General features: G+C 36.6%; 1 protein-coding gene across 1 annotated transcript in view; it reads left to right on the top strand.

Annotated features, from left to right (window-relative positions):
• Positions 1-19,832, top strand: part of ADGRG6 (adhesion G protein-coupled receptor G6) — a gene marked incomplete at both ends in the record, with an annotated part of 103,764 nt that overhangs the window by 58,616 nt on the left and 25,316 nt on the right. Inside the window, 8 exons of the mRNA XM_079532817.1 lie at positions 1,961-2,046; positions 4,052-4,104; positions 4,186-4,245; positions 12,679-12,821; positions 13,536-13,650; positions 15,598-15,659; positions 17,211-17,418; positions 17,853-18,018. Coding sequence (XP_079388943.1) covers positions 1,961-2,046; positions 4,052-4,104; positions 4,186-4,245; positions 12,679-12,821; positions 13,536-13,650; positions 15,598-15,659; positions 17,211-17,418; positions 17,853-18,018 — 893 coding nt within the window. The remainder of the gene's footprint in view (positions 1-1,960; positions 2,047-4,051; positions 4,105-4,185; positions 4,246-12,678; positions 12,822-13,535; positions 13,651-15,597; positions 15,660-17,210; positions 17,419-17,852; positions 18,019-19,832) is intronic.

The following is a 19,832-nucleotide window of genomic DNA, read 5'->3' as shown; positions in this document are numbered from 1 at the left end:
AAAACATTCTTTTATTCACCATCTGGTGTAGATCTTGAAGCTGTTGACTATTGTTTGTAGATACTAAGTTTGATTTTAAAAGTACTTTGCATATTCCTATACTAAGTTGATTTCGTCCACATATATAATTATTCAAATGAGACTATAATTATATATAAGGTATATGTGAATTTATAAGAATATACATAATGCACATTTTCTATGTATGTGTATCTATAAGCATATGTAGGACGTACATTATACATATAAACTGAAATATATGTATATATACAAAATATATACATATAAATGGGATTCTGTCTTAATTTGAAGTGTTTTCAATTTCCCAAAGGTCCAAAATCAAGAATTATTTTTTTTTCTTTTTTTAATTGAAACTGTCACAGTAATAATAACAATGGACACAGCATTTTCCAATTGAAGTACACACTAAATTTGAATGTTTGCTGATTTAAGGGAGGAAAAAAATAGGCAATCAATTGAAAAACAGGAAAATTCATATCTCTTACCAAAAAAGGTAACTGGCAAACCGTCTTCCTGTATGAAAGTTATTATTTGCCACTTAATCTCAGGGAATTTTCATACTTATCTTGCTGAAAATATGATCAGTCCCTTATGAAGAGACAGAGCAAGGTTCATGAATGGAAAGAAATAGCAACCAATATTACAATTAAATTGGAAAATTGTAAGATACTTCAGATAATTTTAAGTTCTTGTAAAATGATTATCTATGAAGCTGTAAAATGATGAAATTTCCTCCGTGTGTATAAAACTAGAACAAATGGTCATTTGTTTAATATTCTGACATAGAAAAAGCATTTGCTTTCCAGCCAAGAGATAGTAAGAGATTATTTCACTGTAATTGTCTACAGATCCTGGTCTGTTCTGTGTAGTGCATCTGTAATAGTTGCATAAGATTTCTTTAAAAATATGTTTAAAAAATATGAGACATAAAAATATGTCTGTGATCAAGAGCCACAACCTCATTTGGTAATAGCCCTAAATAGTAATACTCAGTAATGCCACATGGGTACATGCATGTGAATAAATTGATGCAGAAGTTCTCAACCCCCTACATACATCTTGGGCCAATTTCTTCATGAAGAGTGGATAGAATTTTTAGTAGTTTAATGATAATTTTGTTATCATAAGTAAAAGTGATTAACAGAGAGCAAAACCATAAGAAGATGTAATGTTTATTTGATTCAATTTTTCTGATAAAATGTTGTCTACCAGCTCATGAGCTTAAAGAGAATTTATATTTAACTGGTATCAGTTTAAAACAACTGTAATGAATATGAGACTTCTCTAAGCCATATGTTGCACATTTTCAGGTTGAAAGATGGTTTGTTCAGCTGCCAGTTTTAATAAAGCTAACATGAGTTCTTCTATTGTCCGGACATTACTAGACCTGAGAGCAAAGCATGTGCTGAGAAAATAAGAATTGGAGTGCTTCTCTCTCCTAGTTCTGTTCCCAATCATCTTGTGACTTTTAATTGATGAGCTTTGTCCGCTCTCATAATTTTTTTGGTCAAATTTGTAGTGGTTGTTTCTGGATTATAAAAATATGACTGAGCACAAAAATTTTCTATGTTACAGATTTCAGTAATTCTGTTTATTTTAAAATTCCTGATGCTTCCATGATCTTGCTCCAAAAAAGGCATATGCAGAATACTATTTATAGATGCATTAGTTCTGAGTTTCCATGTCATATTTTAAGTGTCTCTATCAGTATGGAGAGGGAGGGAATTCCTGTTGAAATTGATAGGACTAGTGAGAATGGTAACAAGCAAGCCTGCAGGGCTTGCTCATCCCAGGCTCATACACTATCAACAAGAGCTTGAGGAATCCTTGTACATGGGATTCAGCCCAATTTTCATATTCATCATGACACTAGAGTCTCATATTATTGAAAAAGCAAATTTGCTCACTTTCTAATGTTATTGCTGTTTTTACTGGACAGGTGGGCTATTCTACAGGATATCTATAACTGTCTTTAGTTACAACTCCAACTCAGAATCAAAAGTACATGATGTGGTTGCAGAATGGGTAAGTGAAGTTTTCTTTCTTACTTTATGCAGTAATTAATTTGGGTCTAGTTTGGGAGTTTAGAACTATGGATAAAATTCCGAAATGTTTCCACTATGCCAGCCAGCATCTTAAGGACAGGAGATACTAGCTGAAATTTTAGAAAGTATGTGGAAATCAAAGTTGTCCACTGAACAATGTAGATTTAAAAGTTCCTGTGTCAGTACACGAATTCTATCTTCAAATACTAATGTGGTTTTGAAGTTACATTGTGACAGAATAATAAAATGATTTAAGTTGAAAGGGACCTTTAAGATCATCTAGTTCCAACCCCCTTGTTGTAGGCAGGGACACCTCCCACTAAATCAGGTTGCTAAAAGCCCCACCCAGCCTGTCTGTGAATGCCTCCAGAGTAGGGACAACTACAGCCTCTCCAGGCAACCTGTTCCAGCATCTCACCATCCTCACAACACAGAATTTCTCTCTAATATCTAGTCTAAACCTACCTCTTCCAGTTCAAAGCCATTTCCCTTTGCCTTGTTCCTACAAGGCGTTATAAAAAGCCTCTCTCCCCCCCCATCTATCATCGTCACCCCCCCCCTCCCCCAGCTTTTCTGCAGGCCTCCTTCAAGTACTGGAAGATCCTTCTCTTCTCTAGGCTGAAAAACACACAACCTGTCCCCAGAGTCCTTGAGTCCTCTGATCATGTTCACGGCCTTCTCTGGACCTGCTCCAACAGCTTGATGTCCTTTCTCTGTTGGGAGCCCCAGAGTTGGATGCAGTACTCTATGTAGGGTCTCATGAGAGCAGAGTAGAAGGGCAGAATTAATTCCCTTGACCGCTGGCAACTCTTCTCTTGGTGCAACCCAAGGTATAGTTGGCCTTCTGGGTTGCAAGCATAAATTGCTGGATCATGTTCAGTCTTTCATCAACCAACCTGACCAAATCCTTCTCCCTGGGGCTACTCTGAAGCCATTCTCCACCCAGCCTATATCTGTGCTTAGGTTTGCCCAAACCCAGGTGCAGAACCTTGATAGACACAACAATAAACATGCAGTGTTCATCTGTGTGATGCAGTAAACTTTTCCAATTCACTACAGTATTGTCTGCTTTAGATGTTTTCTCCCATAGGTCAGCTGTTGGGATTTCTAGTAGTTTTAGATTTTCAGCCCATTTTAGCAGAAATAAGCTCCTTATCAGGCCCTCAAAATGAAGGATTATTGAAGTTCCTACATCTGAAAATTCGTTGTCTGAATAAAGATATTCTCTGTTCTTTTTTGACAATTCACATAATGACACACATTCTGCAAACTGTCTACCAACTATTTACATGAAAATGTGATGTCATAAGTACATGGTATTTATTATTTATTTTTCTTTAATAAACCTGGAGGATTTCAGCTTTCAGAAGCTAGAGAAGAGAAACCATTGATAATCCTCTATAAACCATAGATGCAGTCATCCACACCAGCTAAAGTTGTTCCCTTAGCAGCAGTAGCCAAGTGAAGTATGTTGGTGCCTTATCCAGAGAATCTATAAAGGTGTCACTTGGCTCTGGCAGAAGATGCAAGCAGTTCTCCAGAGGGGAAAACTGAGCAGCCATTGCCAACTGTGAATAAGCTGTAGAAAAGTCTGAAATAGAGGTTATCATAAGGCAGTTGGTTTTTATTTAGGTGAATACTGATTACTGATCCTGTATTTTTGTCAGTGAATCTTTTCTAATTACAGTGCTTCTGAGAATTTAAGATGACAGAGAGGGAGTAAAGTTCCATATCCTGTGCACTCACCTATTCACTGTCATGACCTCATAGAGATTTCCTTCTCTCAGTAAAAGAAATGAATACATTTTTCACTACCAATTGTACATACAATTTAACAATCACTTCACTGTGATGGGAGTGTGTTCTCTTTGCTTTGAAAAATTGAAGGGAATTTCCTGGGGGAAAGAGAGGTGGAGTTCTGTTTTAAATGACAAAATGTTCTACTAATGTGCCATTTCTGTGATCAATGCTTTCCTGTTTTTCAGCTAAACCATACTTTCCAGAACTGGAATTACACTGTATATGTGGTCAATATCAGGTAAATGAAGGGAGAAGATGTTTATGCCACACTCCTTTTAGAGGATTAACCTACTCTAATTAATGTTTATTTTCTTCATAGCATCCAACCTGGTACTATAAAAGAGGCAGTAAGAGAAAAAAGAAGCATCGATAGTAAACGGTAATGACTTTATAGAACTTTTATTAACAAAATCAACAGCTGTTATTACAAATAGTATGACTTTATTGCTTATTATTAGCTTATTAGAGCTGCTGCTAGTCTGTAAATATATAACTGCTGGGGACCTGAGTGCTCTGAGTGTACTCACAAATGTCATGCTGATTATCATGTTTGTTTAGATTTAAACCCACTGATCTTCTTTGAACTCTAACAGATCATCTTTCAGAGTTCAGGTTTCATTTACCAGAAAACTGAATACCATCATAGATGTATCTGTAGTATGGCAGGATGCACTTCCTTCAGCAGCAAGCTCTGGTGCAGGGTATCTGTCCATTGGCATCGCATTTATTTGGACCAGAGCCTTTTGAGTTAATACACATCTTACTAGATGCAAAACACTGAAAAATCATGCTAGAGTTGAAAGCCAAACTAGTATGCGTTAAACTATTTACCATATGCTCTCATTTCCTGACTTCTGCTGGTCTCTGAGGCACTAGCATTAGGATGGCCTCAAAGGCAGCCAGTTAGATCGGTCACACCTCCTGAAAACTGGGCCTCAGGGGATTTCTTTGAAAGCAGCACACTGATTTCTGAGGGACAGATGGGGAGGGAGTGACTCTTAGCACCAAATTAAAGAGAGGAAACCAAAACATAATTAGTCTTGGGAGGGAGGGGGGAGATGTGTGTATGGGACATATCATTTTGCAGCATAGGCAAAAGTCCTGCATAATCTTCAGCTGCTAACCCTAGAGAACTGCAGTGGTAAATATGAGCTTTTTAAGTTCAAAGATAGTCCAGTATTTCCAGTTTACCATCAGGAAGTAGTTACCAGTGCTTACAGTTTTCTGTAGGATTTACCTACACTTAAAAGGATTTATAAATGGTACTATCTCCTTCCCACATACCCACAGCAGAAAGGCAGCTCTTATTGGCAAAAAATATTTAGCTGGTATAGTATAAACCTAGACTCTGAAAGGGCTATTCTGCTCCCTGAACTACATTTATGGTAGGGTATAGTCATGTGGTTGTGGGTTTTTTTTCACACTTTCAAATGATACAGTTGTGCCAGCAAAACCTTTGAAGTTCAGACCATGTGTCAGGTCTCACGAACAATCCCAAGCTGCAGGAGAATGTAAAGCTTTTCCCAACCTTATTGCTGAGTGTTTTATGAGATTTGCAGTCCATATTGTCAGCATCTGTTCTATTGCAGACTGAACATCTGGTTTCTTCTCATGGCACCACACCATCACTCAGTCCTTGGGATTTTGTTTCTTTTTCCTGATCTATTAAAAAAGCTGTTTAAGAGGGAGAGATGACTCCAGCACATTCAAACATGAAAAATGTGTCAGTTCCCTGTCTGACGGTGTATGCTTTGTACATATGTCTGTCTGTCTGTCAATATTTATGACAATATATGGTTCTATGGCCACAAACCAGAGCCATGCAGTTTACTGCATTTTCTTTAACAAGGTGTTCTCCATGATTGCCCTACTGCACTGTGGTTACAGCACTAGACTACTTCTATACACTATTATATGTCACTGTTATGTGGGATAACCCTAGGCCTGTCTACTTCGCTCACCGTCTGTGAGCCATAAAGTGCCATAAATACATGTTATAAATTCAGAGACAATTGTATTATGTGTTATTAATATGTCATAAAGTATTTCAAGGATGGCCTGGGCTAATGAGAAAATCCAGATAGCAAATTCCTTTTTTTTTTCTTTTTACTTCCTCCAGAACATTGGTTTCATCATGCTTTGTTAAGTTTTCAACTTTCTGGAGTTTTTCCTAGTTAAGATTCTTAGCAAAACCTACAACACATCATAGCAACAATTTGGAGAATAATAAGTTAGCAGGTTGCAGGTTGAAATTTAATCCACAATGGAAGTAATATTTTTTGTCTTACTGGCATCCTAACTAGTCTAACTGGATCTACTAAAATGCTGAAGCTGAGTTCTTGTATGTAACTTATTCTGAATGTAATTTCTGATAGTTTCCATGAAGCATTCCTAGAAATTGTTTCTATAAATATTTGCCCAACATTTTTCTTATTTCTGCTAAAGTAAGAATAAATTCCTCACACACACTCCAGTTTTTCCCTTAATTTTGAAGTACTACTTACTCTATTTTTCATCATCTTCATCTGAATATAATTTCATTCCACAGGTAAAACTTTAGACACAACCCAGAACTGTTATGATCTTTATATTTTACAGAAGTAATCACACTAGTCCAACTCACTAAACTTTCTCATCTCTGGATTTTGCACAAGACCATAGTTTTCATCCTTGTAGGGCACTAGCACAATTATTTAAACTGCTGTTGGAGAAGTTTTCCCTCTTTACATTAATTCAAATTCTCATAATTCATATATTTTCCCCTTACCTTTTGGATTAGTATTTAATACAACAGTTAAAAAACAACAACTCAGCAGTAAACTTGACCAGACTTTTCTATCAGTTTTCATTGTTTCAACCCTTATTTGCTTAACTTGCTGTCTTATCAACAAATTGCTCTTATTATCACCTCACCTAGCCTTCTTGCAAATGAAAGAGGAAGAATCATTAAAGATTCGAACAATAAATAGAAGCTGCTAGAGGGAGGTAGGAAGCTGGCTTTTATTTTTGGCAAGTTAAAAACATGTATTTTCCAAATAAATATTATGAACTGTACTGCATTCTGGAGAAGAGCAAAACAAAACAAAACTATGGAAATGGACTGTTATTCTTTCATTGCTGAGTTCTATGAGCTGCAGAAATTCAAAGGACATTGTGCTTAGTAAGTGTTATCATGGATGTTGATGAGAGACAAACGGAGTGCCAAGTCCAAAAAATGCACAATATTATCAGAACCTTTAAAACCATAAGATCTTTAGATGACAGCAGTGTATCACTCTAACACTTTGGTAGATTATTAACTACATTAATAGGCAAAATTCTGTCACATCTGTACTTCTGTTTATGTCTTTGTTTTCTTCTCATCATAGTGCTGCCATTTCTTAATGAGAGGGCAGCTCTTCAAAATAAAGCAGAAAGATATAAATGGGATATGAGCATAACTGTTTATCCCCTGTAACTTTGCACAAACCTTTGAAAGTGATGCCAATTTGTGTTTGTTATGTAGATAAATTATGAATGTGTTTGTTTCTCTCATTAATCCTTCACCTTTTATGATGTCATACTCTTCTGTGGCTGCTGCTGCTTTTCTCAGACGGATCCTGCTTATCCTAGGTGTAGTCAGCTGGCTAATAATTGGGCTACCTCAGCAGGATAATTGATATTCGCTAAGCATCTCAGCTCCCCTGCTTCTCCTTTCATTTTTCAATCAGTTTTGAGAACTGTGGCCCCAACACATTTATAAACTTTTCTCTATTTAATACGCAAATTGTGTTTTCTGAAGCTTCCACTACTCAATTGTCATAACTTTGCCCTATTTCCTGCTTTTATTTTCTGTGTGAAAAAATGCTAAGGTTACTACTGTTAAACAACTCATCCAAATTAAAGACCGCAGTGCTTGCAATCTGTTTAAAGACCACTAAACTTAAAAAGAAATCTATTCTCTTAGAAATGAAAATAAAGAGGAAAGCAGGAAATGTGAGATGCCTGAGCATAGTCCTGCCTCTTTGAAGTCTGTGGGAGTTCTGCTACCAGTGTCAGTAAGGCAGATTCAGGATCCTGCATGCTGTGTTCCTGGCTGCTGTGTTGCTTAATGGAAAGTTGAACACACTTAAAGTTTAAGCTAATTAGATTGTATAATAGTTTTAGACAAGTGTTAGCAACATCAGAGCAACATAGTTTTGCTATAAGGATCTTTACTGAGTAAGGTTAAATAAACAAAATATTAGGCTTTTGCATTTTTTATAATTATTCCGGATTATTCATTATGAAATAATAATGCTATTCTAAATGAACACATCTGTGATGCCTATTCTTATTTGCAAGTCTTCCTGGTTTCTGCAGGTGAAGTTTTAGGAACAACTTGAAACTGGTCCACTCCTGCTTCCTTTGATCTTAACTTTGTAGTTACCATCTGAACTCACATTTCTGCATAGTGTCCTACTGTCACCTTTTGTTGGTGATCTGTAAAGTAAGCCTTCTTAAGAAATAGAGGAATTCAGGAATTCCACCAGAGTGACTGAGGAATGATTCCTCCTTTGTCTCTTGCCGAAAATGTTTCATCTTGATCCAGCTTCCACTGACTTCCAGCATCTTTCCACTGACTTTAACTGGGTTTCTTACAGGCCTGCATTGTCAGATGTCATTTTTCAGGAAAGTACTGGATTGCAATTTTCAGGGTGAATAGGGATTTCCTTTGTTGTTCTGGAAGATATTTCAAGCATAATCAAATACTCATTTCAGCCAAGACTAACTGCAGAACCAAGAGGTATTCCATCCCTCTCTCTTTGTCTTTCTGCTTACATTCCCTTGTAAACAGAGGTCTTCATACCAAATCTTCTCATATTTTAAATTCTGAACTTTTTAATGCTATCACCTCAAGTGAAGATTTGTTGACAATTAAGATGGTTTTGCAGAGTACTTCTAACTGCCCTATACTGCGCTATAGTTTTTTGGTTGCAGAACTGAGCTCAATATTCCTGATAAGAAAGGACTTTCAAATTCCATTATGGACTTCATTAGCAGACTTCTCAAATTTCTTTCTCTCTCATTCTGCATGTTTTCTAGCATCTTGTCTACTGTCTGTATTACTGAGTCTTCACTGACTAGCCTATGCCAGTCAACTTTCTTTTCTAGTTGTCTAGTTAATACTCAGGAGTTGGCAGTATTTAGAAGTGGAGCCTACACATGTACTCCCAGTCTTGAATTTTATCTATTCATCACTACTTATCTTCAAAGCCAGAATAACAGCAAGATTTTTAAGGAATTTAATGTTGATATCTTATTTTTTTTTCTCAAATATGATTGGGTATTTGAGAAAAATTCCACTGTCAGTGGTAGTTCAGATTTACTGAGTACTGAGGTGGTTTAAAAATTATTTTTTTTTTACACTTTAAATCAAAGAGCATTAACAGCAAAACAAATTAGTAGTGATTTGTTTGAATGGTTTGAGAGCCACAGTTATTTCATTCTGTCTGGTGGACCTAAATGAGAGAACAGACACGCGCTGCTGATTACCAACAGGTACACCACTGCCTGTGCTGTGCGGCTCACATGGTTAGTCGCTAATCCTCATTCCGGGTTCCTTGCACCATGCAGCAGTGAGAGCTCAGCCCATGTGTAGGCACACTGTCCTGGAACAGCTCTGAGTCACCCTGCCTGAGAATAAAGCTGCCTTTGTATTCAGCGCCGCGGCAGCACAAGTCCCATCCTTACCATCCCCATGACCCAGTGCAGCTTGCAGTGCCTGCAGCCTCCCCTCTGCTGAGCTCAGCAGGCCAAGGCAAAGAGGGACAGCCAGTGATCTTCCTGGCTCTCCTGCTTATTCCAGCTGACACCCAAAGACAAGAGAGACAGAAAAAAAGGAACCTCATTCTGTTTACCCACACCAGAGCCAACTTTTTCTTATATTAACAGCAGTAATGCTACAAATTACTGTGGGTGATGTAATTTCTAATAGATTGCAAGAATCCACCTGCATTTATATGGCACTCAATAAAGAACATAAGGTTGGCTGTGTAAGATCCCACGGTACAGCACAGTATGGCACTGTATGCACAGTATTGCATGTATTGCCATTTATTTGAGTTTGGATCTGTTGTTTCACAAATTGAGGATTTTTTTCTTCTCTATTAAAATGTTTTCTTTCTGGGCTCCAAGTGTGATAAAAGTGGAAGGAAGCACTCAGCTTCATATTGCATCAGCTGTCAAGTTAGTAGGTATTTACTTACTTTGGGAAGCTAGCATGAGTCATTCTGAAAAGTTTATAGAATTTGTTTTCATCATAATATGGAACAGGCTCTTAATACATAGTATACTTCACTGGTGCTCTACAAGTTTCTCAGAAAACAAATAACAAAATGGTCTAACAGATTATTTTTGTATGAGCTTCATAATCAATGCTTTTCTCTGTAATCATTCAAGACAACTGTACCCAATCCTACCTCATCCATCATTATTCCCATAGCTATTCAAAATAAATCTAACCAACTCTACCTGATCTATAATTCTGTTTTGTGTATCCTGTGCAGTTACAGGTACTAAATATCATTTTGTTTTGCTGGTAGTACTGCAATAAGCAGCAGAGTAGTAGCAGTGACTCTTCACTTACTACTTCTGCTTTGCAGCCAAGTGCTGAGGTAGGGAGTGGCATCAGCAATATTAAGTTTTCCTCTTCTGAAGTAAAGGGAATACATGAGTGAAGCCAGAAGCCAGGAAAGATGGATAAGTTCCAGGAGACTGTGGGGCTGAAGCATTGGAGGGCTCTAAGTATTGGCAATCCTGTAGGCAATTTCCATGCTCTGCTAAAAATAAATGCCATTATAAACAGGTGCCTCATAATATATCTGACATGTACAGCAAAAGTCTGCACATTCACCCTGCTGAGTCTATTGCCATGTGTTAACCACTTTGTCAAGTCCAAAGGAATGTTAGGAGGAACTTCATATACCTAGGAGCAGGTCAAGTGTGGCCTGGCTAGAAATAGCTGGAATTTCTCTGCTGAAACACATTCCAAGGAAAAACAAACAAACAAACAAACGAAAAAAAAAACGAAACAAACAAACAAAAAAAAGCAAGCCAAGCCAGCAGGTAACCTGTACCACGTTTTTATCTCATTCTTCAGCAGTGTGTTAAAACTGCAAATATAAGAAAGAAAAAAAGAGTACAGATGCTCAAAAGAAAACAAAGCAAACAACCAGTAACATATGTAATTCTTTTCTTAGGGGTCAAATAGTGAAATGTGTGGAGTATTCAGCTCATATTCATGACTCTTGAAGGCTTTATGAGTCTTGGGCTTTGCTTTTCTTACTTTTTTTCCCCTAGAAGGATAAGTTTTTTATTTCTAATGCCAGTTTAAATACCATTTCAATAATGAGATTTTTTCAGAAGTATCTGTTGGAGGTAAGCAGTTTTCAACATGAGTTCTGACAGAAAGATAGTTAAGTCTGTCATCACACAGCAACATCGTACAGTAAACTAATTTTGTACTGTACCACACTAGGCACCTCCAGAAAGAACAGCTCTGGGATGTCATTTGGAGGCAGATTTTTGGCATCAGTCTATCTAAGAGGGGGTTCCAGAAATCTCTCCCAGCCCACTCCTGTACAGTACCCTTGCAGATTTTGTCTTCTATTCTTCAAGAAGCATTCCAGACCCAGCAGCTCACTGCTACTTCCTGGCTTTGGGGTCCCCCCAGTGAAAGACGCTTTGTTTGCTGCTCACTGTATGTGCTGGCAGTGCTGCCACTTCCCAGGCTGCCAGGAACTGATCACACACCAGGAAGGTCTGTCTTAATTCAAGATTCTGGGTATACAAGGGCAAGGCTAAGATGAAGGCAGCCCAAAGCAGGCTTGATTTTTCCTTTTTTCCACATTTCTGCTCCCATGAAGATCCAATGTTCCATGCTTCAGTGGCGTCATCTCCCATTAACCGTAGCCAAGCAGTGCTCTTGGGTACCAACACATTCTCTTCTCCAACATGGGTTTTCTGTGTCCCAGGAGGAAATCTTTCAGCCTTCCACTCTCAATTTCTTTCCTGTGTCCTGCTAGAACTTCTTTCCCATTCATTATTTTCTTTCCAGAAAAGCTATGTTTTTGGACAAGGGTGGAGACTGTTTTATTTCTCTCACAGGAAAGAGACTTGGGCACTTTGAACTACTTCTTAAGCCCGAGAAAGTAGCAGTGGGCTGTAGTACAAAACAGCTATTACTGCTCGAACTTGAATTACTCATCTGAGTAACTAGATTTTCCTAATTAGAACTAAAATACACTTCATAGAAATGTATGAGGGTGTTTTTCATTCCATCAAGATTTGAGCATCTGAAAAGTAGGCATCTATTCTTTATTAGTCTTCTAGTCTTATTCAGTAGTCAGTGGAGAGAAAGGCCCTCCAGAGGATGACTTATTCCAGCCTGACAAGTTCTGTAAAGCTTCTAAGCTTTACAGCTTTTAAGTTGCTAAGCCATTAGCAACCAGATTTTTGATTTAATTAGGACCTGTTTAGAAATGCGCATTGGGCACTCACAGTGGAGAATATTTTTTGCTTTCATCTTTTAAAATATCTTGAGGTAATCTAAATCTTCTCAAAATATTTACTGGCTTTATTAGCGAGCTGCTTCTTTAATGGTAACTACAGGATGAAATTTCCCAACCGTACATTCTTTTCCTGTTGCTGTATGATTTACAAGTAACAAACAATATTCTTGGCATCTTGGTGACGCTCTTACTGAGAAAACTAGAGTTTGTCAAATATTTTTATTTCCACATCTTTGGGATCTGCTGTTCTGACTCAAACATTTGCATAATTTTCCTTGCAGTTTTGAGGTTCTAGCCCTTCTGGTTTATAATGCTACCAACAACATCAATTTAGAAGAGCAAGACATCCGACAAAAGCTCATAAGTAATAATGAGTCCATAGCAGAGGGATATAGGCTTCATACAGTGGAAGTTGATCCAGTGGGTAAGTAGATTCAGCCTTATTACACAACTAATTTTATTTGAATGTCCAAAAATAAGCATCTCCTATGTTAAAATAATCATACATTTCCAAACAGTATAGCTATCTCAGATTTTGAATTGTCCCTTTTCATTGCTCCATTGATCTCAGAGGGATATCAAGATATCTCTTTTAAAACAAATATAGCTGTCAAGGTTGCTTCATTCAGTGTTTTTTTTTTTGTCTGGTTCAAAGAGGCTAGGACATTTCCTTTTGACTGCTTTGGTTGTTTGAGGATAAAGAAGTATGAGATACAGCCAGAGATGTTATGAGACATTTTTGACCACTGAGGACCCTCATATCCTCTCCTCAGCCCGCTTTGTGATTCTATCAACCACTGTCCTTAATCAATCTTCTTCCAGCTATCGTGAATCCCCCAGATTTTTGCAGTCATCTTCTAGTGCAAGATTGCTCTTCCTTTGGTAGGGAAAAAGAAGAGGCTGGTGGAACTCAAATGGATGCAGTTTGCACATTCAGTGCTTTTCCTTCAGCATCAGTAGCAGTATATTTTGTCCCCTGCTGTACACCCTCCATTACCATTAGTCTATGGAAAACATTCAAGCATTTCATCTGAAGAGAGCTACATGCTGCAGAATGGATAGTGAGTTTAGTACAGAAATGGAACACAAATGAAGAAATTTGTTATTAACACTAATTGAGATGTTTTTATTTTTACAGAGAAATGTTTAGCTGAAGAAAACCCTCCGAACTATTTTTGGCCAGACACCAGACCAACAGTTACCAACTTTACATTTTGCCATGGGAGTTCAGTTCAGATTGCATCAAGAACCTGGTAGGTGGTTAAAGACCAGAGAAGCTGAGAGCTTCAGTTTTCTGGTTATATAGTTAGACCTTATCGTCCACAACAGATGCCATTGAATGATACCAGTTCTCAGAAGGATGATTTCTATGCTGTGAGAGAACATGTGTGTGCAGTACGAGTATATACTTCATTAATAAGAGAAAAAAGCTTATCTACTACTGCTGTAGGATGTAATACATGATCAAAGTGAAAATAGCACCTTCTTACTGAACAAACATGCTTTCTTCAGTTTGTGATGTTAACGTTGCCAAAATCAAATATCTGCTACTACTTGACTACCAATCTCAACTTGAGCAAGAAACTTTTTGACAAAAGTTTTGCAAAGATGAGTAGTACATTTATTTAATTCAATCCAGAACTTCTTATCCAGTTAAATGAAGGTAAAATAAATCCTTTGAAACAAGAATGTTATTAGTAATTAGTCGTATGTGAAGGTGGGTAGTCTAATGCTCAAAGATTTGGACTTAAGCTTTTAAGGTTGAGGATAATTTTTCCCTAATATAGCCTTTCTTTGTGAACATCAACCAATTATTTAAACACTGTAGTTCTATTTCCCCTCTTTAAAAAGAGAATATTATGACTTCCTTTGATATATTACTAGAATAATATGGCTTTGATCTCCTATGAGTGTCTTGAATGCAGTATTAATTAATCTCTTCAGTATTTAGGATGATTAACAATCATCCTATTGCAATACAGTAGTCTCATCCACCCACTGCATCTGGAACATGTTCTGAGAAGACTAGATCTTTCACTTTTTATAAACAATATGTCAACATGGGTAGGAATCAGCTTTGAGGTTCTATGCCAAACAGGAAAACAATCAGCATTATTTTTAACTAACTCACTTCCTCAGCCTCATAATCTTATACAAGAACAGCTAGATTCTGATAGACCAACTTTTGTTTTAAAGTAAGTAGCGCATGGGTCAGATTGTTTTTATGTCAGTCTCCGAATCGTTAAAAATTAAGCCTTCTGGCCTTTGCTGCCCCAGTATTGCTTATCTTTATTATTCATTTGTGGTATAAACAATAGTGTTGGTTATGTGTCTGCCACACTTCTAAAAAAAAGTTACTGTGTTCTGTGTTGCACTGTGTTTTCTATGCCCACATTAGCTTTTACCTACACAGAGCACAGGTATGGTGTGTTTTATTCTGAGACAAAGAAACCTGTCCCCGTAGTGTTTTCTAGATTTGTGCTTCCAAGCAAACACGGAATAACTTTATTCAAGCATGTACTGAGTGAAAGGCTAAATTTTTCCCTTTCTCAATCCTGTCTATCTTATACTATGGTATCATGGTTCTCCTGAAAGGAAATCTAGGAAGAAGTGTGCTTAATTTCTGAGCTATATGTGGGAATTTTGCTATGGTAAGGCTTTATAGAAAAACATTTTGAAAAAGCTTACAGTCTTTTTATGTCTGTCACTCATCTTGGACCTGTATCTGATGGTGACCTTCTGGTTTTCATAGATGGTGTAATATTCTATCTCTGCACAGCCCCTGTTCTTGTTCTTCTGAAGGTATTAACGCTTGCTATTGACCTGATCAAAGCCATTTATATCAAAGAAAAAATATAGAAACAGCATCTGATTAGACTATATTAAATAGGGACATAATAGCTTGTGTCAAATTTTGGGTCTTTTCTTAAATACACATTTTCTGTTAATCAATTTGTCAAGTCAGTATTGCAATCAGCATTAAATTTGTCCGAAGGAACTGGAGTTTTTCTCAACTCCAGCACTCTACAGATCACATATGTCCACTGTCTAGCATACATTTAATTTCAGTGAGCTAGTATTGCAAGAAAATTTGTGAATCAACAATATTGTATCACTATGACACACGCAAAACAATTATGAAACATCTATATAATTACGCCATTATATTTCATGTACATTTTGTCATTTCTCCTCTTTAGCTATTTGGGTCTGCAGAATTACACATCATACTGGGGCCAACCAGATCTTAGAAATTGCACAGGTAGGTGTATAGATACAGATTTTTGGCTAAAGTAACAGCTTTGTACATTTTGGTTTCTAACTACTATAAGGAGGAAAGTTACACTAAGGCAGAATGTATTGCTCATTTTTACTATTATTGTTTTGTTTTGGTTTGTTTTTTAAAAAGAAAAACATATGGACAAAGTTCTAGGGAAGTGCACCAAATTGAATCCAACCCACCCATTCTGGATATCAGTTAATGAAATAAATCAAATTCTTCAGGTAATTTCATCGAGAACAGAGGCAGGAAGCTTGCGCCAGTTTGATACTCAAGTTTGTACAAATTTTTAAATATTTCCAATGACCATGGATACCAGGGGAAAGAATTCTACTCTTTTCACAGAGCTTATGATCAGGCATTTTCAGATTTATTATCAGTTTGAAAAGTACCCCTTGATATCATTCTGGTGCTAAAGGAGTTAAAAAATGAACAGACAACTTTTTTTTTTTTTTTGCATTCTATTTTAGTGCCAGAGTTAGTGAAGAGCAGGATATTCTCGAAGTTAACTCAGAGCTACAGCAAGCTGTTCCTTCTGCATTGCTTTCCCATAGAAGACTTTTTATCTTACACCACTGATGGGGATTTCATATGGAGCCTGACCTAATTTAGTGGATTGTGATGAGTACTTATAGTCACACTACATGAAAACATTTTTTGTTCTGAAATGGACACTCTACAGCAAACAGCAAAAGCTGCATTATAAAACTCAGCTTTAGAAAAGTCCAAAATCACATTCAGACCAAAGAAGGCTGATGTTCTCTTGAAATCTTATTTGTGATTTTTCAGTAAATATAAAATATTTGACATTGTAAAATTTAAGTATTTACATGGTTTTCTATCCAGATGGCTCAAAGCATTGTTTAACATGCAGTTTATACTAATGCTTTGTCACTAAACAAAATGTCAGCCTTTCCTTAGTAGGAAGATTCTTCTCATGAAATTTGCTTCTGTGTTGTATTGCCCAGCCCTCTCAGTAAGAGTGCATTCACGCAAATGAATTGACAACATTCACGGTGGGGTCAGACTTTCTCCCCAGAGATGAAAAGTGAATTTTTTGTCAGTAGTGGTGACTTTGGGACACACTGATTTTGCTTCAAGGGGAACACAGAAGCAGGTGTTGGGGTTTTTTTTGTTGGTTTTTGTTTTTCGTTTGTCACTGTTGTTTTTGTTTTGTTGTTGGTTTTCCCATCTCTTCCCAAAAAAGACAATATCATAAAGAGAAGAAAAAAGAAAATATGGTTTTATTTCTTAATCCCTTTTCTATCAATCAGCCGTTTCAGTAGTTGCTCTGATTTACAAAATCAGATCAAATCAGTGTAAAGCAAGTCACAACCCATGCAGACAGTATATAAGAATTACCAGGTTATATATGCTTTAAATGAAAACATGAATGAGGTAAAATAATACAGTTTCATGTTTATTATAACTACCACAGAACATGATCTGTATTTTCAGTAATGAGGATAAAAATTTGTATTTTTAAATTACCTCAAGATTGCTACAGATTATTTACTATTTTTGCTTCAACAGAAAATGCAGCTGATATTGCCAATCAGCTTTTGAATCTCACTGGTGAAGGGCAGCAGCTTACCTCAGACAAAGTAAATGATGTTGTTCAGAAACTCAAAAAAATTGTGAATGATGAAGAAATTGATGAATCTCTGGGTTCTACTGTGGTGACAATTTTTTCCAATATTCTAAACAGTTCAGACAGTGTATTGGCAGCATCATCTTCAGAGTAAGTATTTCTGCATTTGCTTTTAAAAAAATTTAGGAAATTGATTCATTCTTCCCTATAAGTACCATAAAAGAAATCATTTTTTTCTGATTTCTGTGAAAAGAAATTCCAAATAAGTTAAGCAGATATTTATTATGTAATAAAATTAATGTACATGACAAAAATTTTTAATGGAAAAAAAGACTGTTGATGAATGACACAGCGTATATTAAGGTATTGTCAGAAGACAATTTCAGGACCAGTGACATGTAAATCAGAAAAATTCTATCTATCAAAACCTTCTGTGTTCAAAAGATACACGTATGTTTACAGCTTGACCGTCTCCTTGTGGATGCAAAACTGGGTGACAGAAGCATAAGAGGATTGCCTTAAGGTGAAGAGAATACATGGAGAGCATATAGAGTAGAATAAAATAATTTTATTTCTGTTTTCAGAGCTCTTAAAACTATTGATGCCTTGGCTTTAAAGATCCAGTTCACAGGACCATCCATGAGTATTTCAACACGCAATCTTGCACTTGGAGTGTCTTCTGTAAATTCAACTTCATTCAAAGGTTCTTCTTTCAGTGTCAGTCCACAGAATAATGCATCTGATTTCCAGGTAACATGGGCAGTTGTGTTTGAACATGAAATGTGACTGTTATTCCAAGTTTATTTATTATGTTTTTATGAAACTGCTTACAACTCCCTACTTCCCCCCCTGCTTTCTATTTCCTTTTTTTCCTGTAATCATCCAAACAGGTTAGCACAGCATTTACTTGAGTGACAGGAGTACCAGATGGACCTCCATATCTTCCATATGGATGAAAAATTATTTGCTTACAAATGCGGAAGAGATTTTATCTTTTCCTCTTCTTTTTTTTTTTTTTTTAAACCAATGAAAAGGGAAAATCATATTTAACAGCCTGTTGTGTTACCCATTGTGCACTAACAACTTTATCAATACATTTCAGGTTTAGCATGAGACAAGTGAATGTAGATATATATATGCGTAGCTTTCTGCAGATTGAGTAGATATTCAACCTTCCTGTACAGTGTAAATACTGCTAACAGGGCCATAAGGCTGATCCAGTTGTCCACATGAAGGTTGTTAGGCTATTGCTGCCTGGGATGTCCATGAGTGTTCAAGACATTCACGCAGGTCTTGACCGATCATCATGGACGCATGAAAAATAAAAGGACATATCCCTCAAAATGCAGAATGATCTCCAGTACTACAGTACAGGCTGCTATAATTTGTCATCACTTCAAAAATATTTTTTCATCTTTTTTTCACAAATGAAAATACACGGCTATGAAATAGCTATGAAATAGCATCTGAGATGCACAGTACCTCCTGGGATTAAAAAGAAAAAAACATTAAAAAAAAAAACAAAAAAAACACCAGAACACCAGCAATCTACTATAATTTTGGCCAAAGAACCCAAATCTGAACTCAGACTAAACATAACACTATGATAATTGTTAAAGAATAATCACTAGAGTGTAAGCATCTAACAGAACAAAATTCATTCATGCAACAAACTAGCCAGATATCAATCTCATCTTTACATAAGCTACTATGTACTTTAAAAGCAAAAAGCAGTAATGAAGACAGTGTTTAGTAGTCCTAGTAGTATAGGCTACTGGTGTTTTATTTGCTCTTTATGTAGACTTTGGAGCAAAACTCAAATGATGATTTAAATAGATGCAAATGGTTTGAATGTAATTGAGTTTCACACATTCATATTCATAGAAATTTCAGCTAAACATTTCTTTGAATCAGTTTTATTAGAAATGTCTGATGATTTTAAATCTACTTTTGTTTAGCTCTCATATTAATCACAGAATCATAGAATGGCTTGGGCTGGGAGGAACCTGAAAGATCATCCAGTTCTAATCCCCCTGCCATGGCCAGGGTTGCCCGTGGCCCCATCTACCTCCAGGGATGGAGCATCCCTGATGTTCAATAGCTGATTGTTCTTTGATTTTTATCAAAGGAATATTTCTTCTCCAGATTTTGTTCTGTATTTATGGAAAGAGGAAAGGAAAAATTCTGAAATTGGGCTTGGGATATTTGCCTGTATAATAAGAATTACCATCTGTGGCTTGAGAACATCCAGGAATTTTCTTGCCCTGGAATAATTTATTAGAGCACTGTCTAAGTAATCATAAAATAAAAACTCCGTCAAGTTATTTATAATGTTCCTTTTGGAACACAAGATTGTTCACAGACTTTTACATTTCCAGAATTCTTAGCACCCTTACTACCAGAAAACTCAGCAACTATTGTGGTCACAGCTGCTATTTTCCATGCCTATCAAGAAAGATACTTGCTATCCCTGCTGGAAGAAGACTCTCCTCTGAAAACACAGGACTTTTACCAGCAGTGTGATGATCTAGGATCGTCAGGGAACCTTAAAGTCTTTAAACTGT

This window comes from Tetrao urogallus, assembly GCF_951394365.1.
Source record: "Tetrao urogallus genome assembly, chromosome: 2".
Lineage (NCBI taxonomy): Eukaryota > Metazoa > Chordata > Aves > Galliformes > Phasianidae > Tetrao > Tetrao urogallus.
This window is presented reverse-complemented; position numbering and strand designations above follow the sequence as displayed.